This window comes from Pterocles gutturalis, unplaced genomic scaffold (assembly GCF_000699245.1).
Source record: "Pterocles gutturalis isolate BGI_N339 unplaced genomic scaffold, ASM69924v1 scaffold26573, whole genome shotgun sequence".
Classification (NCBI taxonomy): domain Eukaryota; kingdom Metazoa; phylum Chordata; class Aves; order Pterocliformes; family Pteroclidae; genus Pterocles; species Pterocles gutturalis.
Genome location: NW_010123823.1, coordinates 1 through 26,649, shown reverse-complemented (window position 1 = coordinate 26,649; position 26,649 = coordinate 1). Strand labels below are relative to the sequence as shown.

The following is a 26,649-nucleotide window of genomic DNA, read 5'->3' as shown; positions in this document are numbered from 1 at the left end:
TATGGCCTGATCTGGTGAGGCATTTGTTGGCTTGTTAGTAACCCACAGGGAAACCTAGAAGAGCTTGTCCAATCTCTCCCTGTTTTCATGTAAACTTCTTGTGTCAATGGCGTGTTTTGGCAAGAAATTCCCCAGCCTTGTCACATGAAGAATCACCCTTTTCTGTTTTGAATCTGGCTCCAACTTGCTCTGTTTAATCATCTGATACATGTTATATTTAATGAAAAGACATTGGTAAGCAATTGATTCTACCCACTATTTTCATGCCTTTCATGATTTCCCAGTATTTTCTCATATCCCTTATACATCATCTCTTACCCAAGGTCCACGCTTCTGCTACTGTTGCTTGCGTGGAAGCTGGTTCAAGCCTGGATTGCTCTCCCCATTAAGTTCAAAATTCTGAGCTATAGTATGGCTTTAGATCAATGTGTGTTTGCCATAGGCTACCTCTGCAGCTAATGTGTGTGTACTGAATCGTAGCCATGTTTAGTACCTTTTGACATTTTTTTGCCTCTGCTGTGTTTGAGTCCTCAGTTACAAACCATTATGTATAGATGTAAATGAAGATAAAGACACAACTATGTTTCTTTAATAAATTGCATAAAGTTTTCTTAATTTACTGCCTAGACTTCTGTGTGTCCTGTTACAGATAGAGCTTCCTACTCCCCTCCAGCAGGAAAAAACATGCAAAGTGTCAGTGAATGGTAGATAAAGTTTTTGCCTTAGTCCACTTCCTGAGTCAAGGTTTTTCCTTTGACAATGTATAAGCTAGTCTGAGTTGAAAAAAAATCTCCTGATATTTGACATCTAGGGAGATAAAGCCTGAAGCACAGTGGTCCTTAGAAGGCTTGCATTTGCACTTGATAAAATCACAGGTAATTTGTATGTAGTCCTCCCACCTGACAGTAGCGATATACTGTACTGATGTGTCATGTCGTGCTTTGTTCCTTCCTCAGAAAAATGGAGGCACCTCTAGCTTAAATATGTCTCATTGCCAGAACAAAGTGGCTCGGATTTGAAACTGTTCTGAGTAACACTGGATCAATTTGCACTGTGCTGTAGTTGTCTGTATTGACCTGTTTGTTATCATGGCCACAGACAACACAGAACTGCCATTCCTTTTTGCTCAGTGGGGAAGTGAGTCAGCTTGTATTAGATCCTCTTTTTCTCTTTCATAAGCTAGACTTTACTGAATTTGAAAGCTTTTTACCACAACTTGCAACGCAGCACTCTAGTGCATGTGAAACTGTAATTCCGTGCACCAGCACCTCCTCTGTAACAGAACAGAAGAGCTTGCGGTTTAACCTGTGCCATGTATGCAACAGGAACTATTTTTTTAAAACATAAGACAGGAGTGGTGTAAAAACTGTTGGCCTATATGTGTGGTTCTTTGAGAATGTTTCTGATTAGGCCTAATTTCACAAAATAAGTATTCAACTTCTGTATCAGTACTGCTTAAATGCTTAAAGAGAGACGTCTGTAGGTCTAGGCTTGTATACTAAAGATACTGAAGATTTGACTGATACTTGAGTTAAAAATCTAGCCAACATTGGCCAAAAATCTGTTTAATTCTATCAATATACAGAAATGGTGTGGAATTTGTATCACGTGAAGAAATATCTAGCGAGCAATCCAAATCTGCTTTTGTTGATACTCATTTTTTCAATATATATCTAATTATCAAAACGGTGGTTGATGAAATGACATGAGAAAAAGAAGATGGTTTTCATTCAGAAACCTTAGGGTATTGGTGTAGAGCCCCCCCCCACACCGTTTTTTTTTTTTAAGTATACTTGACTTTTTGGAAGAAATTAGTTTATGTGTAAATGGCATACAACGTTGCAAGTAAACTCTTGGCAAATGCTGGTATAACTTTTTTTTTTTTAACAATTTCTGTGTTCGAAGCAGGTCCAGCTTCTGTACAGCCTAGATTTCAGTGCAGCTGAATACCATCAAAGTGGTTTGTAATGTGATTAGGTGTTAATTCACTGTTTTAATGTAGTTTCTCCTTTACTTTTCAGAAAATCAAGATGGCCTGCATCAGGTAGTACACGAACGCCTTGGGGAGTTGCTACGTGTTTTAAGAGCAGTGATAAATAAACATCAGACTCTAAATTCCGTTGATATTCTTAGTGCTGCAGGAATAGTTATTGCAAAAGTAAAAGGTAAGGAATTGCTACTTTTCATTTTGGAAATTTCTAGTTATTGACTTGATTGACTCTGGCTTGGAGTTAAAGATAGGATTCTATGTATACAGAAAAAACAGGTCTTTTTAAGAGTAATATCTTAACCCTTGTTTAAAAATACCTTCTCTAAGTGAAAAGTAGTATTGAATAGCTTCTTCTCCTGTTAATGTAATAAAATTCTGCTTATAGGAAGCTAGCACAAACCCACACTGAATTCCGAAAGCACAAGCCTTTGATCTTGAGCTTTTCTTTACATGTGTGTTGCAGAATAATATCACAGAATAATAAACCATGCATTTATCCAATTAGAGATTTGCCAAAAATATTTGCTTAATTCTATGAATTTGTGGGGATGGTGTTGTATTTATCAAGTGAAGAAATATCTAAATGAGCAATCCAAGTCTGAATTGCCTAACAGTTATAAATTCCACCAACAGATCATAGGTATAGCAAAGGTGTCAAAAGCAACAAAAAATGCCTTGCAGACACAGACATTAATTTTTATTGCTGGTCTTTGCTGCTGCTGTCCTCTGCATGTCAGATTAATGCAAATGGTAAAGCACACAATTGCTCCAGACACATAGACCATAGCTGTTTTTTCTCAGCCTAGCCCTTGTCTGTAGCTCTCCCTACTCTGGAATCATGCCCAGTTATATTACTGTGGACAGTACAGTTTCTTCCGGGTGGTGTGGAGAATGCTTTGAGTAGGGTTAAATCTCCACATCTTGCCTGTGTTAATGTAGAACATCTTCCTTCAGAGACGCATAATTTAGTTGTTTTCCTTGTTCTAGGGGTTTTCCGCCTCGTTCCTAATTATGTTAGTATGTCTGTACATACCCTGCTGATTCAGTAAAGCAACGTGCTTTAGAGAACTGTACATAACAGGAGAAATGCAGAGGGTATCCCTGAGGGGTTGCTGTTTGTCTTAAAGAGTTAAGTACGTGTATACAATGGTAATCAGATATTTACATGTGAGAACAGGTTAAATGTTTATTGAACGTAATTCTACATCCACCTTAGACAAGCTGTTTCCATGCTTAAGTGCTATGGTAAGATTACTGTGTGTTTTCTATTCTCCCCTAATTTCACTGGACACAAAACAATGTTTAACTGCTTTCTTTAATTCAAGAAATGTTGAGGAGAACTGAGAGTACACAAGTAAGTCAAATTACATCAACCTTTTTCTAAATCATGTTTCCAAAAACTGTTGCAATAATATTTGTCCTCTTCGGACTATGTAGTTTATCAAGGTTGTTCTTGATTTGCAGTGCCACAAATTGGTCACTGTCTATACTGTTCAGTCTTACCATTACCGAGTAAAGTAGTAGAATTACTCTCCTTGTGTCACATAGTAATATTGTTGATTTGATTCCATAATTATGTTGGCATTTTTGCCAATTTTTGTGTTTGATTTAAAGTCCATGATAAGTCCAAGGTCACTTTCTGTAGTTCTAGTGCTGAACCAGATTTATGTATTCTCCCTCCTAGCCTTCTACTTGTGAGTGGAGAATTAAGCACTTTGAATTGCATAATCCATTACTCCAGAGTACTTGCAACCTTCTGAATTTGATGCCATACATATTATTTTCTCTTCTTGCTGCACACTTGTTCCATTGTACAGTTTCCAGTAGCACTGAACCCTGGGAATATGTATTGGTGTTTCATATGTTTTCTTATATGCATCTGTTTCTTCCTGGTTTGGTGAGTAACTGCTCTCTGAAGTTATGTTAGGATTCACAGAATCATAGGATGGTTTGGGTTGGAAGGGACCTTTAAAGATCATTGAGTTCCAACCCCCCTGCCATGGGCAGAGACACCTCCCACTAGCCCAGGTTGCTCAAAGCCTCATCCAGCCTGGCCTTGAACACCTCCAGGGATGGGGCATCCACAGCTGCCCTGGGCAACCTGTTCCAGTGCCTCGCCACCCTCATAGGAAGAAACTTCTTCACAATATCTAATCTAAATCTACCCTCTTTCAGCTTAAAACCATTACCCCTCATCCTATCATTACACTCCCTGATCAAGAGTGCCTCCCCATCTGTAGCTCCCTTCGGGTACTGGAAGGCTGCTCTAAGGTCTTCCCGGAGCCTTCTCTTCTCCAGGCTGAACAACCTGAACTCTCTCAGCCTGTCCTGTTACGGATGGTGTTCCAGCCCCCTGATCTTCATGGCCCTCCTCTGGATTTGCTACAACTGGTCCATGTCCTTCTTATGTTGGGGACCCCAGAGCTGGACTCAGTATGGCAGGTGGGGTCTCATGAGAGTGGAGTAGAGGGGGAGAATCACCTCCCTCAGCCTGCTGGTCAAGCTTCTTTTTTGAAGCCCAGGACACAGTTGGCTTTCTGGGCTGCAAGCACACATTGCTGGGTCATGTTAAGCCTCTTATCAAGCGACACCCCCAAGTCCTTCTCCTCAGGGCTGTTCTCAATCCATTCTCCTCCCAGCCTGTATTTGTGCTTGGGATTGCTCCAACCCATGTGTAGGACCTTGCACTTGGCCTTGCTGAACTTCATGAGGTTTGCATGGGCCCACCTCTCAAGCCTGTCAGGGTCCCTCTGGATTAATTCATTTCTCTTGATAGTGAGCAGAAGAAATAAGCTTAGTACTAAGCCTCTTTTTGGCCATAAAGATATTCACAAATACTTCTTAGCTTTTGCCCCCCTTGGACAGTTTTAAATTCATTTAATTAATACATTTGCACTTGAAATAAACGTAACTACTAACATTTGTGTTGTAGAATTCACTCACTATTAATGTATTGAGTTTATGAGGAGCTACAGTAATGGAGAGATTGCATTGTTTACTATATGTAAAGAAAAACTACTGTTAGGAAAACACTGTGCATATTCTATAATTACAGAATTTTGAAAGTAGCTCCACTCTTTATTGTTGTAAGAATGACATTTGAAACAAGCAGTGCAGTCGTATCTTCCAGTTTTCTGTCAAATGTGTTCAAGTTGGTCAAGTTGTAAGACTGTACTTCAGGTACATCTGAAAAGTCTGTGTTCAGCCATAGCTCACTTGAACTATCTTAAATATTGTCCGGTATGATGAGAGACCTCGCAAAGAAAAAGGGCATGAAAGGAGGTGATTTTTGTTATGGTAACTGTCTTTGTCCATGAGCTGGAACTGAGATCAAGTTTTGACTTTCCCCCTGCCTTGGTTACATTACTCTGAATAATTTTCTCACTGGCAATGGTTTGACAGTACTGGAAATGTAGCTTTAGGACTCCTGCTACAGGATCCAAAGTACGGTGATGATATGGTGCACAGTGCTGATCTGGTACACACACATTCTTCTAGCTCAAATAAACAGATAAAAAGTGTTTTCTGATGGAATAAAAGATTACGGCATGCAGTTGCTGTTCATAGCATTCTCACTGATTTCTCACTGAGTCACTCATCTGTCTGGTAAGCAGCATACGTTCTGGACCTACAATGGAGAGGCTGGCATAAACTGCCTGGTTGTTCTTTGGCTAAAGCAAACACAAACTTGCTCTGTGTCCTTCCTGTGATCTAGTGCTGTGTGACCTGGCCTTGCAGAGTGCCTGAGTTAATTGCAAGGAAAGGGAGCTCCGGATCACACCGAAGAAGGTGGTCTCGGTCAGGCCTGCCTCAGTATTTGTAGCCTTTGATACAAACTCATACTGAAATTAAGACTCTAGTAACGCCTATCAGCATTTGTTCAGCCATGTGTTGTATTCCTCACTTGTCTGGAGATGGAAACAGGGAGTTACAGGGCTTGAGCTCTTTCCAACTGGTACTTCGGTCCTGTTTCTCTGAGAATGGCAAAACCTTTGCTGTATGGAAACGGCCTACCTCCCCCCAGCATAACTGGTGGTAAATGCAAAGTCAGTTTGTCTTTAGCACCTGTTTGGTTTTTACAGATGGTTTTCATGTGAGGATCCTACTGCTCTATGTTTGTGTTCAAACTGAAGCGTGTGACTGCTGGAACTGAGGAAGCTGAAGTAAAAATACTGTTGTGGTGCATTGTAAGCATGTCAAACCTCAAGTTTGCTTACAGTGGCTTGTCAGTAGCACATGTGTTCACAGGTTTTCAGCTGTGGTTATTTCACTAGAAGTAATGTAACTTTTGAATAAACAGGAAGCTACAAGAATGAGGAGCTGGTAGGACAAAACCAGTATCCTTTTTCCTCTGTCTTCCCAGGCTGTGTTAATGTGACATTATGAAAGAAGTTCATCTGACTCATCTGTTTCTTGTCATTGGAGGACAGAACTATAAAAAGACATGGAAGCACTCTCTATCTGTAGTCAGATTTATGACTAAGAAGAAGATTAACCTGACATGGAAAATTTCTGATGTTTATTTAGGAGAGGATGAAATAGAAACAAGCTGGGGTTTACATGTGATTCCCCCACCTCCCTCATCAGAAATGGACGCATAACTGGTTTAGGTTCTAGAAAGACCTTTCTGAATCTTTGCATAATGCCAGGGTTTCAAATCTGGTTTGTATTTGGAACTTCACATAGGGGCAAAAGATTATTTTAACAAATTACTGCCTTTGCTCTTAATGAAATCAGTTACAATAATTTTGTAACCAGTGACTGTCAGTGACTGTGGCTTGTGAAGTAGTTGCATAAGTATGACAATTTGCACTGTGATTTAAACGTTAAGTGCAGACAGAACAGCCCCTTTAAATTACTACAAGTGGGAATATTTTGAATGCTACCAAAATTAGAGTGCTTGTGCCCCTCCTTCAAGCCTCTCAGCCATCTCTCAGGTCCTTCAGTGGGAATGACATGAATGTGCTTGTAGTTGTGCTTTGGATGTCTAATGCTTTTCCTTTTGGACAGAATGAAGGAAAAACTAGCTATAGCGTGTTATCTTGCTACAGACAATGATGTTGGGCAGAACAGATGTCAGATTTTTACCATTTTAGACTGAGGTTGCATTAAAATGTAGGGGGGGGAAAACTTGATTTCTCTGGTTGTATCTTGGACGTCACAGGGTTCACTGGGCCTCTTTGCTTAGACTCTACTACTTATACATGCTTGAGTACTTCATGAAGCGTGTCCTTTAAATTACACTTCACTTGATCTGGAAAAATTGAGACTTACTGAAGCATCTTGCCTGGAACCTGTTTAGACTCCTATTTCTGGAAGTCACTTCCCATTCTCACATGCCATCATGCTCATAGTTGTTATTTTCCTATTCAGTATCTTTAAATAGTTGATCACCCCAGAGTATATGGTTCTCTTGATCCCATGCTGAATTCGAGTTTGTACTGTTCTTTTGCTCTAAATGGCACCTTTTTACTTAGCTGAATCACTAGAATGAATGCAGATTCCTGATAAAGCTGAAAATTATACTTGTCTGCTAGAAATCCCCTTTTTAGGTATGTTTTTTTTTTCTAATAGTTCTGCATCAAAGTTAAATACCCCTAGCAAGGTGAAATAGTTTCAGTTTTGTTGGTGTATCTGTGATGTAAATTCAGAACAAAATTTATTATGGAGGGAGTTGGAGATAGTTCCTCAGACTTGTCCTGTTGGCATCCAGCTGAAGCTGGGGATGCTGCCAAACACCAGCACAGGCTGGTGAAATTATATGGCACAGGGAACTAAAAGTAGAACAGTGGGGCCTCAACAGCCTTCTGATCTTCTGTAGCTGTGAGATCCCAAGAATACTCTTCTGCCTCTTTTCAGTCTGCATGCTACTGCTCTTTACTCAGGTTCTTCCCCCCATTTTTTTACAAATGTTTTTAAAGATGAGAGGTAATAACAAGAACTATTAAAAGTCTTTGTTTTAGGAGAGAAAGTGTTTTTTGGTATTGGTTGGTTTTCTTATTTGCTTGGTGGCGTTTTTGAAATAGTTCTGAACGGTTCTTGAAAGCATTGTGAGGAGTTTGAGGACAGAAAATTGGTTGCAAAGGTACTTGGTTCCAACAAGTCAGCCAGTTACTGCTTAAAAGTCAGCTAGTAAAGTACAGATTGAAGGTGTGTTCCTGTCTGAGGAAATATATGGTGGTGTTACCATATCTGTCTATTAGGTATGAGAAAATCAACCTGCAAAGAGTAAATTCTGCGAGCTGGTGTAGTTTAGACTTGTCCATGCTCTACAGACAGCTGGCCAAGGTAGCTTTCTTGCTGCCAGTCTTGCACATGTCTATGGGGGGAAGCAAGTGAACTCCTGAAGGCACTGGCATGGCTGTGTCCCTTGGGTTTCTTGGGCTGTGCTGTCTTGACTGGAAGGAGACAAGAGAGCATCGCAGAAGCTTCTGTGCTGTGGCTGCTGTGAGATGTCTGAACATCATCTTTTAAAGGCCCTGGTTGCACTTTGGTCTTGACAGCCTCTTCTTCATTGTTTTAGAAGCATTGCTCGAATGTCCTCAGGCACTGCTTCAGCTGCTGGGATCTTGACTTCCAAAACTTCCATGGCTGTTGCTTCTTCCCCAGCCTGTTCTGTGCTTGATGCAGAAAGCTTTTGATGGCATGACCCAAGAGTTGAAACTCTGCAGTGTCTTGCAGCATTTTGATGAGGTTGCCAAACCCACCTCAGTTTGAAGACAGCTTTGGAAATATAGATCCACTTCAATGAAAGATAGGCTTGCATTTCAGGTACTGGATTCTGGATTTTAATGTATTACTATCAGATTATTTTTTTGAAGTTCATTATGTGCCACCTGAAGTCTTACTTAAAAGCGTTGTTAAATTGTGTACTTGCTTTGAAATCTGTAGAACTATAGATAGATAGCTGTCATTTCCAGACATGGAAAGATTACTATAGTTCATTGTTGTCAGTAGCTATTGTGTGCAGTCAGGATGTCCTGGGGAAAGAGCGTGCATGGTCTAAAGTTGATGTTAAGTACATCAGCATTCCAGTGGTAGTAAGCTAGAAGAAAGCTGTTTTTATTCCACTGAATTACTAAGAGCTTGGACTGACCTTTTCTGAGAGAAGTGTAATTCTGAAAAATTTTACATCGATTATTCCGTTTGTGATGGATCCCAAAAAGAAAGGATTTCTCTGGTGTGTGAAGTGTAAAGCTTAACAAAACTCTTCCTGGAACAGGAAGGCAGAGCGAAACAGGCAGCATTTCTTTAGGGAGAGGCTATCTATATTAATGTCTCGTTAGCAAAGTGAAAGAAGTACTCCTTCACTGAAGACACTGCAGCTAATGGATATATGAATGTTTCAGAGGTAAGTGCTTTGAATGTGCAGACAGTTTTTTGTGGGTTCTTTTTAATTGTGAAACAGTTTGCATTTCATGCCGGCACTCAAATGATTTTTCCAGTCATTAGTAGCTGGTAATCGATTGATCTCATGGTAACTGTTGTTGCTTAATGATTTTGAATGCAAAGTTTAGATTTATAAGTAGTATTATCTCTGGAAAGCTGAGGTTTTTCAACTAACTTGAATTTTTAAAAATAAATCTATTTCTAAAATAAAGAATGCTATTTACAAAGTTGTTTTTTAAAAAACATCATTTGTGGAGCTTTACTGAGTTTCATTTCAAGCAAAGGTGCCAGAGGCATTTTTTTAACATAATTACAAAGCGTAAGAGAATGAAGAGGTAGAAGAAGCCGTAATTTAGCAGTGAACTGTGGCAACAGAGACTGTAAATATTTTGGTAATATGTGGCACTTCTTTTTGCTGTAGGCTTATTAAAGCACATTCTTCCAGATCTGCAAGTAATTGTGAAAATAGCCCATGAGAAGAATACGTATTTTGTGTAATAGCTTTGTTATAGAAATAGTTGTTATAAAAATGTTGATCAGGCCTGTTGGCAAGCTGTGTAAAAAGGAATGGATTCAACTGTGTTAATTTACTGGTTAAAAACTTTTCCTTTCACAAAGGAAGTCTAATGGGGGAGCAGATTACTGTACTTTCTTTGTTACCGTTTAGTGTTTAGGCACCTGGCAGGAAGTTTGAATACTTCTTAAGATTAAAGTCTGTTACTTTAATTTGCTAAGAAAATGTGTATAGACTGGGCAACACTTTAACGTGATTTAATTTTTGCTTCTTCTAGAAGTCATTGTGGTCCATTATTACCGTATTTGTATTTGAAATGTACGGAGGATCACAGGTCTTGCAGAAAGTGGTGAATAGCAGTGATAGCTGTATCTGTGTCATCACACTATCTCTGAATCAGATGAGCATAAGTGTAACTTAGGCATCTAGATAATTAAGAATATTGCATTGCTTGAAAAAATTAAACTTTTAAAAAATAAATACTCGTGAAATTGTCACTTCTCGCAATGTAAAATTGGGAAAACTTCCATCCAGAGGGCTCAGCTTCGGCTGGAGGGAGTGTATGCAACTTCTCTACAAAAAATTTCCCTGTCACTAATGATTAAGGAGTTAAGTTGGAAACAAACAAAAATGGTTGTGCCTTTTGTCTTCTTTCTCCTTCCTCCCCCTTGTCCACTAGTTGTTAATAGGAACTCTGGATGAATCATTCTGCTTGTTCTTCTTGTCTCATTATTCCAGTTTGTCATGGAAGCATGTTAAAGGCTCAGTGCTGAGTGGCTAAATGCTTGTCTTGATCACCAGTTTAAACCATCTAGTTTGTCCAGGAATGATCCTTTTCCTACTTTGGAACAATTATAGTTGTTGTTGATAGTTGATGCTGAGCTTCTTCCCCACTTCTAACAAGCAAAATAGAGGGGCTTTTGCCAGACTATGGAGCTAATAATTAAAGGGTTTTACAAGGGACACTGTCTTTTGGTAGTTTTCTGTTTTCTGTACTCAAGCCAGAAATCCCGTGTTCTGGATACATACAGAGGATCACATACGGCTGGGGGGGCATGCCCATAAACTACTACTCCTGGTCTAAATTCTGATACTTCTACCCAGAAAAAAAAAGTTTGTCAGATATTTGACTGCATTTACGAGCTGCTTTGTGGTGGTGCTGCTGCTATGTGATTTGACTCTTGCTGGTAAATGACAGTTTTTCTCTTCCCCTCACATTACCATCATGTTCCCACACAAAGGTGCTTCTTAAGTGGGAAGATACAGGAAGTGAAAGAGTAATCTGATTTCATTGTGGGAAGCATCTGGATTGTGTTAATTTCTTTCCTTTAGTGTTTAATTTCTTACTAATAATCTTTAAAACTGTGTTTTTTCAATTGTTCAGAAAAGGATAACATTGCATGTTCTGTAGGAGACTTTGTGTGTAAAATTTGTCTTCAGTCCTAGTGAACTTGCTTGTTTGACTCCACCTCTTATTCTTCGGTGTTTCATTTTTTTCTTAAGCGGTGAACTTCAAAGAAGTTAACAAAGAAAACAAGAGAGAACTCTTTAGTGAAATATTTTCTTCCATTGAAACATTGGCATTCACCTTTGGAAACATGTAAGTTGAAATCCAGAAAGAGTTTTTAAAGAGCTTGGTGGAGGTGAATCAAATTAAGACTAAACAACAACTTTAGTTTTCTTTTGGACAAATATGAGCTGATAAAACTAATTTAAATTAACCACATCCAGAACAATTTTACTGCTTTGTTTGGGTGTTGATTTTTTTGTTTTACATTTTTTGGTTTTTTTAGCAACGGCAATGATGATTGTATAGAAATTGCAGTGAATATAAGACTACTTGTAAAAATATTTTGCAGAGCTTTTAAAGGATACTAGAAACACTGTTTGAGTTTTTGTTCTCAGTGATCTGAAATTGCTTGGTGAGGTCAAGTAATGAAGTAACACAATTCTTTGTTTTTCTGTCAGTGTTTCAGACTTCCTTATGGGAGATGTAGACAATGGCTCGTCATTGGGACTTCCTGTATCTCGGAGAAGTCGGGTAGGCTAAACACGTTCTCTTGGAGTGTGGAATGATCTATTTTAAAGAAGATTTTCACTTCCACTGAAACTCTGTGCATCGTGGGTCTGGGACACTTGGAGTCTTCCAAGTGTTCAAAGAAGATTAACCCCGTGCATTCAAGGTTTCAGACATTTTAATGTATTCTCAGTTCTAAATGCCAGTGAGGACTCAATGGGGCTAGCACTCAAGTATGTAAATGATAATGTGCTGTAATTATATTTGAGATTTTTAAATTGTTTAAGTGAAAAGAACTAAAGAAACTTGAGTGATTTGCATGCTGGAGTAGTTAGAATAGACCTGCTAGACCTAGAAGGTAAAGGTTTAGTGACCTCTTTTTGGCTTTTAAAGGCTAATATTCATTACAAAATAACCTTTTCTTCTTCCAGAGCACAGTTTGTGCTGTAGCTGTTTCAAGAACAATTCACTAAGAGAACTGAAATGGTACTGTTAACTTATAGGTAGTCAAAGAAAAACATTAGTGTTTTAAACTCCCCTTTAAACACTTTGAAGGTGAGATTAAAAAATACTCAGTACCAAGTTCTGTTCTGAATTTTTGTGTATCTAGCAGGAGACTTTCAAGTAAATCAAGTAAAATTAAAAGTTACATACAAGGAAAATGCAGTTGAAAATTGGTGGGTATGACAAGATAAGTTGTAGTAAGGTTAGAAATTTTAGATTGTGGGGTTTTTTAAAGGCTTCATTGAAATGCACTTAAGGCTTAGCATTCCTTCACACAGGCTTGATCAGAGCAATGCTGTGCAGGTACAGCTGAGAAGTAGTCTTTTGAAATTTTCACTGCATTTGATAGCATACATGTGAGAAAGATGGACAGTCACAGAAGTTCTACTTCTGTAGCTGCTACAAAACTTGTCTCCACAAACAACATGGAGGGGAGGGAGACTACTCGGAAAACTGATTCCAGCAGACTCAGAATCAGAGGATTGCGTTGCTGATAAAAAGTATGAAATGATATAGCATAGGAGCCATCATCTCATATAACTTAAATGAGATTATTTGAATAAGTACTGTTTCAGCTAATAGGTTCACCAGCAGAAGGAAAGTGCTGAATTTGCCAACATTTTAATCTTGTAATGGCTTTGCAAAAATGCAAAATGTGTTCGTGGGGAATGAGGTGGTCCTGTATATTGTACTGTGAAGTGAATGCTTGGCAAAAAGCATGGAGGTGGGGAACGACCAAAAGGAAATTAGAATATAGTGAAATGAAGAAGGAAGTGTATTCTAGATGCTCCAGAAGTCACCAGTTTATATTTAAAAGCCCTTTTTTGTTATTTAAGTAGCTGTACTAACTTTTCATGCCTGTAGATGTGTACATTCAGTGGTTGAACATAGCAGCTAGCTGCTATCTTAAAAAGATTAGGGTGTAACATTTTGGTAGAATTTAACATGTAAATGCTCTGAGGGTTAATTAAAGGAGAGATTTTAATAGCCTGTTAAGTTAGGGACCTCCCTAACTAAGTTGTTAAGGCTTGCTCTAAGGGGGGCAGGGGAAGGCTGGTCTTGCTTCTCTTGACTGCAGGGGAGTCCACATTCTTTAGTTCTGGCATTCCACTTGGAACCTTCAGTTAAACGATATGTATACCCCCTCTTAGCAAATGTAATTGTTCTCATTTTAGCCCTTGTAGTACAGCCAGAAGTACAAGGTGGAACCAAAGATATTTCTTAATTAAAAACAGAAGAGCTTTAGAATACATTGAAAGAGAGAAGACAGGCACGTCTGACCTTTCATTACTCAACATGCTGTTTGAATGCTATTCAATGCTATGTAGATCTGAGAGCATAATAAATTAGAAGGATAAAATTTTCCAAATGTGTGCAGAGGTTTGCCTCTGTCAGGGTGAGAGTTCTTAGGTAATGTGAAAAAAAGGCAGAAGAGACTGGTTAAAGTTGAGAAGTTAAATCTGTCTAGAAGTCAGGCTTTTTTTAATTTTTGCTAGGCTCGCTGGGGTAAGTCATTGGATGCTTGAGGGGGCAAGCTGTATGGGTCAAGTTCTGATAATAAATTGTAGGACTTAAGTAAAAGTAGTTGTCCACGTGCTTGCTTTTAAAATGTGGTATTACATATTTGCTGTGAGGTGAATGTGGATGGATGGATGAATGAATGAGTATTGATTAGCTGCCCTAACTAGACTTAGTGCCTGAATTACTGGAAAGGAGTGAACAGTACTCAGGACTGAAATAATTTAGGTCTTTTAGAATGGGAAATAATTTTTAGGACCAGAACTTGTACGTGCCTCCTGAGTTAATATAAAGCATGAATTTTTTTTTTTCCTCTTATTTGTTCTTCCCTAACTACTGTATGCCACTTTAAAATCCACTTGAAGACAGTAATGCTTTATACCCAAATCAGAACTAAATGTTCAGGTTTTCTGTGCAAACAAATATTCATCCATCTCTAAATTCAGAAATTTTTTTTACTGTTTGGTTGATAGACAGCTTTGGATGTATTTCCCACCTGTTCTGAAAAAGCCCTTCCATTTTACTCAAACTCTCTTTTATTAGACAGCAATTGTACTAGTATTCCCCTTTCTTAGGAATGGAGCTGTTCTTTAGACTGTAGTTTGATTCTGTTCAAGGTAGTTGATAATTAATACCTTGCATGTTTTGGTATATGGAAAAGCTGCTTTTGCTGTGAGGTAAACAATGCTTTTTGATTTTTGTGTGATTTCTGATCAGTTTTCATTTACATTTAAAAAAACCAACCAAACAAAAAATAACTACTTGCATCATTGTTACTGTGCTCCATTTTAGCTTTAAGTCTGAAAATAAAACAGCACCGAAGTCTAAAATGGAAGCAAGCTCTTCTTGTAAAGCTTAAGGCCACTTTGCAGCTATTTCTCAGCCTTTGTCTTCTGGGTGCGCTCTGCTTCCCAGTTTTCAAGAGTAGTTTATTCATTTAAAATGATGTAGGGTTGTGTTGGTTTTTATTTGGTTGTTTTTTTAAAGGGGGTGGTGGTTACTAGGTAAATTTAGTCATTTAAATTTGTTCAGCAGCCTGGTTTACAGCACAGTCCTACAAATAGTTTAACTTGCACAACTAAAAGGGTAGCAAAATGGCAGGGGGGTTGGAACTTGATGATCTTTAAGGTCCTTTCCAACCCAAACCATTCTATGATTCTATAAAATGCAGCATGAGAACAGAGGTAGGGATGAAATCTTGTGCTAAATTCCTTTTATCATTGGATTAAATTCTGTCAGGTTGTACTGTCTGTCAGGGCTTCATTAGCAAGTGTTCCTCATCAGCTGTTGTGCCTACAGTGCACATTGCAAATAATTTAGGAGAAGTCATTATTCTAATGGCTTGTAGAATGGTCTGTTGTACGTATATGACAACAGGTCGGTATGAAATGCTTTTTAAAGGATAGGTAGGGATCTAAGAAAAGCTGGAGGTCACTTAAATATGAGCCTGATTCATCAAACAATTAACTATTTCATCACAGCCTTTCAAGATTGTTGATTTAAAGATATATAATGGTTCCTTGCTGTTTATTTGGTCTCAGTCAACAGCTATAGGAGCTTAGAAGGTATTGTGTCTTGTATGAGAGGAAGTTACAGTACAGTTTGTTGCTTTATCTGCAAAAAAGGGGCAGATGATGCCATTTATTTTGTTAACCTGTCAGTTCCAGAGAGAGCTTTTCTTCACTAACTTAATGTTTTTTCTTGTACATCAGTCTTTTGAGAATCTTTCTGTGGAGTCTGGGGGTTCACTGCATGAAAGGGATGATATTCAAGGTAGGTCATTCATAAGTTGCTTTGTTACTTTTTTACATGTATGTTGCCATTAAAACTTCACTGTAAAAAAACCTGCTATTGCAGAGGTTTTATGCTTTTGTGAATAACCAGCCTGGGTTGCTTTTTGGGAGGAAAAAAGAACCAAGGCCTGAAGCACTTCTGTATGTCGTCATATGATTGGTGTTTTGTTAGGTCACTTTCTTTAAGAAAGTTATGCTGGCCATATGACTACTCCAGATAAAATACTATGACCCTTTAATTTGTTCTAAAACCTCTGTCAATCCTGTTTAGAGTCAACTAGCATTAAAGACTAACTCAAGATCAGAGCTGCTTAAGCATTCACCGTTGGCTAATACTGGCTTTGCTCTCAGTGTGTGGTCATGTCTAAAATTCACTTCTTTGTGTTCAATGCTTTATTTTCAGGACATCTTCGAGCAGAGGAGGTTGATAGCATGCTCCTAAGAAATGACAGTGGAATTGAATCAGCTCTGTCCTATGCTAAAGCATGGTCAAAATATACCAAGGATGTAGTCGCATGGGTAGAAAAAAAGCTTAGCTTGGGTGAGTTGCTCTTTCTGGCATTTAATCAGCTTTGTCATGATGAAATTAAATCTGTTTTCAGGCTTCTGTGCTGCAGACTGTCAATAATGTGATTTCTAAATCAGTAGCTGTTCTGCTGAAGTGGACAGAACTGTTGGGCATTTACTATAATTAAAGGCCTCTAACAAAGTGAAGGTGGGGTCTCCTCTGTAGCATGTCTGTTAGAGGAAGAATGTAAAAAGCATTTAGCTTGTGGTACATCTATCGTGTAAACAGTAACTGTGAATTTTTTTAACAGAAGTGGAGTGTGCTAAAAACTTAGCAAAAATGGCTGAAACTGCTAAAGCTGTTGTTGGACACCAGGTGAGTGCATCTCAGGGGTTTGGGCTTTATTTTAAAGTCTTAAAAATGTATTGGATGCCTTGCCCAAAACGAAAACTTTGAGAATGTTGAGGAATGGATTTTTAAGTTGATACAGAATTGACTTATACTGTAAATCACTGGTTAAAAGATCTGCTGTATTTTGTGTCTTCCCATCTCCTGTAGAAATTTGGATATATACATTTATTTTTGTTAAAAATGCAGAATAGCCTTATAGTTTTTACAATATGCTTTTTTCTGTGTAATATCTTGTATGCTTTGTAATTTGGACTGGTAGACTTATCTGTCAGAGAGTTTTCCTAGTAAGATGAAACATAGCTGAAAAATTAGTAATTTTCTATGGTCATGCCTAACTCTGACTTCCACACATATAAATACCTTACTAAATTTAATTGGAAATCTAGTTCAATTATACAAACATTTAGAATGGCAGCATCCATCTGCCTTACCTAGAATATTAATGTTTTGTTGTGTGTATTTTAGGATTATATGCCTTTTCAATCAATATTCATTAATGCTTTTCAAAATGACATTGAGAACAATCAACTCTGGCAACAAACAGCTGCTGCTCTCCAGTCTAACAAATTTGTGCAGGTAAGCTTAAAGAAAAAGACCAAGGTATTGTTTGGGTTCTTTTAAGTTTTGTAACAGCACAGATTATTCCAAAGAACAAACGTGCAGCCTATAAGCCTTTTATGTACTCTATTAATGTTTCCTATCTAGCCTCTTCTTGGAAGGAGAAATGAGTTGGATAGACAAAGGAAAGATATCAAGGAGCTTTGGCAGCGAGAACAGAAGAAAATGGTTGGTATTTCTTTCATATCAGTGTTCAATCTAAAATTCTTCAAAAGGATTAAACTTTCAGAGTAGGCTGTTTATACACTTAAGTTTGCATGCAGAATCTATAAGGCTTGCAGGATGTAGTATGTAACTGCTAATTTCATGACATGCTGGCATTTGTAAGAGGTTGCCTTTCTCTGACTATGTACTTTGGGACTGCAGTGTACAGACCTGTGCATAACAGCCTCTTTAATCATCACATTAAATAACTAGAAAATTAAAATCATTAATTCTTTTGCTTTTTTATTTTGTTGCATTCTGCAGCAAGAACTGGAAGCTGCTCTAAGAAAAGCGAAGTTGCTATATACACAGCGTCAAGATGAGTATGAAAAGGCAAAATCCTGCACTGCTCGTGCTGAGGAGGAACATCTTGGCTCAAGTGGAAGCTTTGTGAAAGATTTCAGCAAGCAACTGGAAAAAAAACGAAGGCTAGAAGAGGAAGCTCTTCAAAAAGTAAGAGTTTTTGTTCCTTGCTATTAAAGTTAAGCCTATACTGGTTTTACTCATGCTTTCCCAATGGGAACATTTGACCAAGTGTTCTGTTCATAATTCTTAATTTTACATCATGCTATGCTCTTTTGGGCTTTCATCCTAAATGGAAATCTCCAATTACAAGCATCTTGCGTGTTTTTTTCCTTGCTTCTAGTATGAAGGCTTGTAGTCCATCAACCCTTTATACTTCTGTTTTCTCTAGGCTGAAGAGGCCAATGAACACTATAAAGCAAGCATGGCAGAGGTTGAAGAAAAAAGAAATTATTTGGAAAGCTTTAAAAGTGATGCCTTAACACAGCTTCGGGAGCTTATTTACCAGTGTGATCTTACTCTGAAAGCTGTAAGCGTGCTTTTTAAAATACATTTGTCACAGCTACATGAATATTGTTAAGACTAAGAGAAAGCCCACTCTATACTGTTAACTGCTTAAAATATAAAGTTTTCAAAGCACAGAGGTCAAGCCAAAAGAAAAAGGAAAACTTTCAATATGTTCGTTAGAAGTTAAAAAAAAAAAAGGGGGGGGGGAGGGTGTTATACATGTCTTGAATGTTTTGGGGTTTTTTTTATGAGCTGTTGCCTTGCAAGAACCCTGACTAAACAATTCTTGTGAAATATCTCTGAGATTATTGATCTGAGTAGTGTTATTCTGTTGCTTAAGAGTACGGCTTCCATTCCCATTATTTTCATTAGTGCATTAGCAGAGATGTTTGACTCAAGCACAGAATGGCCATTAACACACTGCAGCATGGAGCCTGCTGATCTTTATGACAGTCTCAATTACTACAGGATCCATTGCGACTAATTTAATGTATTAATTTAATGCATGCAAGTAAGCAAGGGATTGTCAAAACAGTATATCTACTTACACAGCTTTTTAAAAAGCTTTAAGAGCGCATTATACCAATAGAGGTGTATATTTTTTTAGATGAGATAAAGAAAATTTAATGCTGGGAGTGTTGAGGGAAAATAAAAAACAAAACAAACACATATGCACCCTCCCCAGGCAGCCCAAAAACCAGCCCATAAGACTCATAAGACTAGTAGAAAGCTTAGACAAACTTGTCAGTTCATCTAAATTGTGAACTACTTTGCAACCCCCAAAACTGAAGAACTAGCCATTCAGTCTCACCTTCCCTGGTCTCTGGCTTGTGATAAAATATTTTAGAAGTTCTATGTAATTTTACTAAGAAAGTGTTCAGTTCATCTGTTCTGTTGGGAAAAAGAGTTTTGTCTGTTTCTTGTCTCAAGGGGATATGGAGCTCATCTGGTTTTGGAACTCCAGCTACTTCATCATTGTAGTGGTGACTAAAATTTCCTTCAGAGCATGAAAAATGGCTTTTTGGTAGCCAAAAGAACTTAACTGTTTTTCTTGATGAACCTAAAGTGGGCAGCCACTGGAATTGCCTTTGCTACCTGGATGATTCAATAACCCAGAGAGAAGAGGAATACTAGTATCTATACCACACGTGAAGTTTTCGCAGTTGACTTTCAGGAAGCTTGCACAAAGCCCATCCCTACAAATGTTACTATCTTCTAGAATTTTTCTAGTCTTAATATTTAAATAATTTTCTGTTGGTATATTAATTTGGGTTGAGCAAAGTATAAGTGAAATATCTGGTAAATGATCTACAAATATTATTTTTTTTTTTCTGCCAACAGGCAACAGTTAACCTGTTCCAGCTGCAGCATGCTCAGGTTGTATCTCTTCCAGTTAACTGCCAGTCCCTCTGTGAGAGTGCCAAACTCTATGACCCTGGTCAGCAGTATTCAGAGTTTGTGAAAAGTTTGCCGAAGGAAGGTGTTCCCGTTGAATCAGGTTCTTTTGAAACCCAGAGTTCACAGGTTGATGGGTAAGTTCCAAACTGCAGGTGGCATTTGCTTGGTTTAGAATTAAATGCTAGACACACGTGTTTAACAATAAAATGACATTTTTTTAGGGAATTAAATGAATTCTGGTGTTTTACCATGCTTTACCATTCTCTGCCATTCTCCATTTCTTTGACTCATCTTTCGGTAAATTATATATAGTGTTGATATTAAAACCTGACTTTTAAGTTCCAAAGCCAAATATCATTTTGGGTAATAAGACTTGCTAAAAGATTGACAATTGTGCAAGAGTTGACTTCTTAATATTTTAATGTAGATACTGGTTAATATGAAAAATGTAAATTTTGAACTCTGTAGTGTCGTGTGGCAGTAGTATTTGATGATCAGTTTAGAAAGTCCAGGGAGGTAGTTTTTCTCCTTTGCAGGCTTTACTGCTACAGTAGCTGCTTTCATACTGTTTACATTTGGCAACTTTTTGGCAGGAAGTGTTGCTCAATTTTGGTCTCATGTTGTATGTCTAAAGTTTAGAGTCCACATGTCCCTGTGTTACAACTTAATTAATTTTTTTCCAGCCTGTGTGAAATGGCAGTTTTTACTGTTCATCTATTAAAGATAAAGCTAATTTGGAAGTAAAGACTAGGAGACAAAAAGACTGCTCCTCATGTCAGTATGCCAAAAACTTTTCCACCTTTAACTTGTTGTAAAATAGTCATCTTGGCACTAAAGCACCAGAATATCCATTCCAATCTGTCTGTTTCACAGTTCTACAGGAAAATGTCGTCATCATCTTTCAAAAGGAAACTAAATACAAAAACCCTAAGGCTTGAGTCAGGCTTCTACCAACAAAAGCCAGGAAATTCAAAGTTAAAGCTGAGATTCTTAGTTCTTGTCTGCAAATTTCCTGCCTTTTAAGACTGATTTAGGCTATACTCATGAACTTTGACTTAGGGGGATTTAACTATGCAGCTCCCTGAGAAACTGATGAGCATGAAATGTCAAACTCTTTGTGTGCTCTCCCAGCTATTTACTGCTTAGGATTTATAGGAGTGTGTTTCCTCTCCCTCTCCCTCTCCCTCTCCCCAACATTTTTTTTATTTTGACATGGCCTTGTGATTTTTTTTGTGTACTTGAAGTCATCATTTTCATTGTTTAGGTCTGCATTTACTTAAGGGACAGTAGCTTGGACAAATGCAAATTTTAATGTTTTTAAGTCTCTATTTCCTTCAGCTGAATAGGGTAGAACTGATTAAGGACAGTTTCCTCACTGCTAAACTTGGCTAGCAGGCCACTTTGTCTACAGGGTTTTACATTAATTACGTTTTACATTAATTATGTTAACAGTTTTTTGGCCTTATCTTGAGAGCAGATTTTCACAATGGACTGACTATATAAGCTCTCTGGCAGCTTCAGCATATTTTCTGTGCTTTTAAAAAAGCACAGCATTTTAATGCCTATGTGTTTATATATTAATAATCCTGATGGCTGGGCAGAGAATCTTTTGGAGGAAAGCATAAAAGTAGGATGCGATACCCTCTGAATTATTCTGGTCTTTAGATGACCAGATTGGCTGTTTTTTTTGAAGTCTGCAAAATAACAGTCATGATACCTTTCAGAGATGTGGAAAAGCTGATTTACATGTTGGGGAACATTGGGAAATTGCACATAGTTAATTAAAAGTAAATTGCCACCCTTCTCCTTTTTATTATTTCTTTTTTAATTTGGTCTTTAATAATTACATATCAAATATGTGTGTTCATGAATAGAAATTACACGTGGCATTTTTTGTGCCCAGGGATAAAAGTATTGCTTTTCATTTAATTCTGTCTCATTCACTCTTCAAATTACTTTTTTCTTTCTGAAGGGTTTTTAATAAGCAGTCAACCAATAGTGTCCATATGTCACATGGTAACTTATCTCAGTGTTCAGAAGATTTTCCTGCTCAGACATTGGATGATGTGGGAAGCCCAATTTATCATCGTTCGCAAAAGATTGGAGAGAAGAGATCTTCCAGCAGCACAGATATCCAAGGTAGTCCTTCTGTATTTCATCTGGAATTCAGTCTCTAACTAAAAATACCAGGGAAAAAACAAACAAGTGCTTGATGTCTCACTGTCAGAAATGTAGCACTGAAGGGTTAAAAAATGTATTTTAAAGTTTGAAACTGATAAAAACAGTTATGTACTTAAGGACAAATGGAAAACTGCCTGTATGTATACCTAGATTCTTTGACAAGAAAGGTGAGCTGCAAGTCAAAACAGCAAGTACTGTCATGCTGAGTGTACTAAACTATTTCAATTAACTTCAGCAATTTAAAATCCATTGTATTTGTAAATACTATGTTGATTCCAGGTCTTCTGCAAAAGCACAAGTGTCAAGTTTCTGAAATTCATTTTCATACATCCTGAAGCTTTTACAGGAATATATGCTGTGTTTTTTTCACTATATTACATGTTTATGTAACTTTTGCAGTATTTTCCTGTTTTGAATATAATCATAGTTAGTCTTTAAATAAATAGAATGTATTTTTGTCCTTGACATTTGGAATTTGTGGATTTTCTTTTGAAAAAGCAATGCGAGGGCCACCACCATTCAGATCATGGTCAGTTGGCAACCAGAGTGGAGGAATGTGCAGTGATTCTGAAAGTGCCGGGGGAAGCAGCGAGTCACGATCCATGGATTCTCCATCTGCTAGCCCAGGTACAGCTACAGGCACTACTATACTAATTTGAAGTCTTTTCTTTGGACTGTGTTATATTAGTGCAGACATCCTTGTTAGTTTAGCAAGTGTTGGACAGAGCCTATAATGAAAATGAGCAGCTGGGTGAAACTGATACAGCATCCTGAAAATTTTTCTTATCCTCTAGGGGATTTTAAAAGACGTCTTCCCCGAACACCTTCCACTGGTACTATGTCATCTGCAGATGATCTTGATGAAAGAGAGCCACCATCTCCTTCAGACTGTGGTAATGTTGTTTCCATACCTGAAGTTCCCAGAAGATGCTTTTTGTTGTAGAGTGTGGCCCTTCTTTTTAATGTGCTTAAGAAAAGTACATTAACAAGGCTGTGATTACCAATAGCATTGTTTTTCAACACTGTGCCTCTGTTTGAGGTTGAGAGCTGAAGAACCGTGTTCAGGTCATATTAATGAAGCAATGCAGAATTGTCTTCATGCATTTAGATTAACTATATGGGCAGCCTTTGAACATTTCTAGTGTCTTCCCCCTCCTGAATAAACATAACTGATCTATTAACCATTCCCTCCAGACATTTGCATTTAAAATTAGATACATGTCACTGAGGTATGTAAGATCACTTCTAAACTTTGAAGTGAAATGCAGAGATATAGAGAGTTAGTAATTGGCAAATTGGAAAAAAGTGGATCCGAATATTTAGGGTAATAACTGAAATTTTAACCTTTTCAACTTAGATAAGCAAGTTTGGTAATGTCTGTCCCAGATTTGACCAGACCATTTCTAATTTTCAAATTAATTTTAATTGTATAAAGACAATGTTGCCACAGGTACTGAAACCTGAATAACTGGATTATCAGAAATAGTTCTGTGGGATGCCTGCAGTACTTTACAAACTAGTTTTGAAATATTTGTGGTACTTGCTCAGTAAAGCCTTTATGAAATTCTTCAGTTAATCCTTATTTCCTGAATGTACACTTTGCCTTCTAGGAATGAGCGTGTGGTTAACAATTCTAATTTATATCTAGATTTAAAGCATGGCAACATGTTAATGCAAACTTTCACTTGGAGTGGTATTTTTTGATCAATACTTGAGCTTCTAAGAAGCTTTCTGGGCAATTAACTGTATGTGTTAATTTTACGTTTCTATCTGTAAAACAAAGCATTTTGGTTTGGAGTTGTTGATAGCATTTTTAGTAAATTAGTTGAAAAAAATTGATCACAAAAAGCACCAGTTGCTCTTCTGTTTTAGAATCCTCTAGAAAATATTTTAATGTTATCATAGAAGACTGAGAATCAGTGATTCTTTATTATTTTAGATGGGTTCTGCTGTTAGTGTGTGTTAATTCTTCCCTGCTGCAAAGTATTATTTTTTTAACTATTTCAGAAAAACGCTATAGGCCAAACCATAGTGTCATCTTTCATCCTCTAGTGCAGGATTTTGAATACATAGAATGAAACTTTAAAGAATAGTTGCCTGAACTGCAGGGCAGTTGGAATTAAATGTCCTAAAATTTTCTCATGGCATTAATACAAGAGAAACCTGAAATACTTAAAAATGCAAAACTGATTGTTTGGTTCCATTTTAATGTAACATTATTTGATAGTTAATGTGTCTGTTATGTAAACTGTAACATTGTTTTGCTTCCTTGTGATGGAAATGTTTTTGATTACTTTGATAGATGCTATTACTTGCAGAATTCTGTGTTCTGCAGCACATTTCTAAAAAATCAGAATAAATACTCTATCCCAATAGTAGATATTAGAATGACTGTAACAAAGAAATTCTCTCCAGGTTTAAATGATCTGACATCTGAAACTGCAAATTCTCCAGGACCTTTTAGAAATGCTAATATGTCCAAAGCAGCACAAACACACAAACTGCGGAAGCTGAGAGCTCCATCTAAATGCAGAGAATGTGACAGCTTAGTGGTATTTCACGGAGCTGAATGTGAGGAGGTATGTTGAAAAGTAGTTTTAAATTGCTGCTTGGGATTTATGTAAAGTTGGGAGTTTTGGAAACTTGCATTATTTTTCTGTATAAAAAATAGGGACTTGTGGTTCTTAGAATCATCATGAAGTCAAAGTAAAAGCACAACAGACTAATAAATCTTTCCTTTTGCTCACATATAGGGTGACAAAGAGCAGAGATATTTGTTAGGATGTCAGACTGTATCAAACCATATGCTTTTTTTTTTCCTTCTCCATAGTGTTCACTTGCATGCCATAAAAAATGTTTAGAGACTTTAGCTATTCAATGTGGGCACAAAAAACTTCATGGAAGGCTTCACTTGTTTGGAGTGGAATTTGCCCAAGCTGCTAAAAATGTTCCCGATGGCATTCCTTTCATCATCAAAAAGTGTACATCAGAAATTGAAAGCAGAGCGCTGAATGTCAAGGTATGCTCGAGTTTGTTTATAATACTTAAGTATGAACAATCTTTAAAAAAACCAGCATCTTAACCACTTACTACTTAAGATGTTAATGCTGTACTGTTGATCTCATCTGTGTTTTACGCTTGCCTTTCAAACAAAATAGAGTTGTGCTGGTCTTTTAATTTCAGGGCATCTATCGTGTGAATGGAGCCAAATCAAGAGTTGAAAAGCTTTGTCAAGCTTTTGAAAATGGAAAGGATTTGGTCGAGCTCTCAGATCTCTATGCACATGATATCAGCAATGTTCTCAAGTTGTATCTCCGCCAGGTATGTACTTAAGAGGTCAGATGGAAAACCGAGGAGGAAAAGTCCTTTTCAGCAGTCCTGCAGCAGGAGATTAAATGAGTGCCTTGTATATTTGCAGTAGGCTTCTTTATTTTCACATGGAGCCTGGGACAGGGGCAGGGAAAGCTGTGAGATTACTGACTGCTGGTATTACAATCTCTATTCTGCATGGGCGTAATATCTCTTTAAATACTATGCAGAACAAGCTTTTGTTTATCCACTTGTAGTAAAGCTTTAATTTCTACAACCTTTCCAGTTAGTTAATTTGCCTGTCTTATCTGAAGTTTAAAACATTCCCATATTCTAGCCTCGTCATGCAGAGAGATGCTGATATATTGCTGTTAATATAAGCTAAGAAAAATTTAATGAAACACTCATAATCATGACGATGTGTTCAGTATGGAGGGATTATCCATCTTTTTCTTTCAAAATGGAGCTTTAAAGCTTCATGATTCAGTTTTCCAAAACAGTTTCAGTATGTATCTGAAAAAATCAGGCTGGGATGTTGCCCAGGGAAATGACTGAGTCACACTGAAAACTTGTTAACCCTGAAAGGAATAATCCTCAGATGCATGGTCTTGTCCTCTTCCTTGCACTGGCTGTCAGAGATGAGCACTCCAATCCTATGATGATCACCATGACGTTAAGTGCATTTGAAAAATTACAGTGATGTACTCTGCCTACCTACTCAAATAAAAAGATTATTACATATGTCATACTGGCATACTAATTTGAGGCACTGTGCTGTATTTTGACTAGGGCTCATAATTTAAAAAAAAGGTCAAATAACATGTTTTCTTCTGGTCTTCTTACCTCCTTTGTAGCTGATATGTTGATGTGGTTTTTAGGTAAATCTACTAAATTTAAATGCAGGAACAGTGCTAGAAACATCCAGTTAAGACATTTTTAGACAGAATCCAGAGTTAAACCCTATTTGAGACTAATTATTAAAACTGATTATTTTGAGTTTTATCTAGTCTCCCTACTTTGCTTTTATCTAAGTTGGGGCAGTGCAAATAGGTTAGGTTTGAGGTTTCTGTCTTTTTTTAAATGTATTTTTCTTAATTATTATTATTATTAACATTCATTTTCATATTGAGAGAATACTTACTAATTTAAAAATGTTTCATGGCTTAAAATCCCATTTTAAAAAATGGAGTGTGGACCAAAGTTGATAGATACCATGTGTAATATACTAGCAAAGACTGGAAAAATAAATAACTGCTCTATTATCATATATGCAGTGTAACACCCTCTCTAATAGCAGTCATTTTCTTGAAATCTGTACCTGTATTGATAAATGCTCATTCCTGAAGCTGTTGCAGGAAAGGGCTAGCAAAAGATGTCTGGAGAAAGGTGTAAGGGGAGTGTTTTTGTTACCTGTGATTGATTTTGACAAATTGTGGTTTGAGCTAATGAACAAAGATTAAACAATGTCATAATGTAAGAAAAGAT

The 26,649-nt window shown here is 37.4% G+C and overlaps 1 protein-coding gene across 1 annotated transcript in view; it reads left to right on the top strand.

Annotated features, from left to right (window-relative positions):
• ARHGAP29 (Rho GTPase activating protein 29) overlaps positions 1–25,176 on the top strand; it is a gene marked incomplete at its 3' end in the record, with an annotated part of 44,088 nt that extends 18,912 nt beyond the window's left edge. Inside the window, exons 2-18 of the mRNA XM_010078068.1 lie at positions 2,022–2,165; positions 11,397–11,493; positions 11,862–11,934; positions 15,645–15,705; positions 16,129–16,266; positions 16,544–16,608; positions 17,110–17,220; positions 17,350–17,430; positions 17,731–17,919; positions 18,161–18,298; positions 19,618–19,808; positions 21,647–21,813; positions 22,354–22,482; positions 22,650–22,748; positions 24,271–24,434; positions 24,686–24,874; positions 25,039–25,176. Of these exons, the coding sequence (XP_010076370.1) occupies positions 2,022–2,165; positions 11,397–11,493; positions 11,862–11,934; positions 15,645–15,705; positions 16,129–16,266; positions 16,544–16,608; positions 17,110–17,220; positions 17,350–17,430; positions 17,731–17,919; positions 18,161–18,298; positions 19,618–19,808; positions 21,647–21,813; positions 22,354–22,482; positions 22,650–22,748; positions 24,271–24,434; positions 24,686–24,874; positions 25,039–25,176 (2,174 nt within the window). The remainder of the gene's footprint in view (positions 1–2,021; positions 2,166–11,396; positions 11,494–11,861; positions 11,935–15,644; positions 15,706–16,128; positions 16,267–16,543; positions 16,609–17,109; positions 17,221–17,349; positions 17,431–17,730; positions 17,920–18,160; positions 18,299–19,617; positions 19,809–21,646; positions 21,814–22,353; positions 22,483–22,649; positions 22,749–24,270; positions 24,435–24,685; positions 24,875–25,038) is intronic.
• Positions 25,177–26,649: the final 1,473 nt, after the last annotated feature.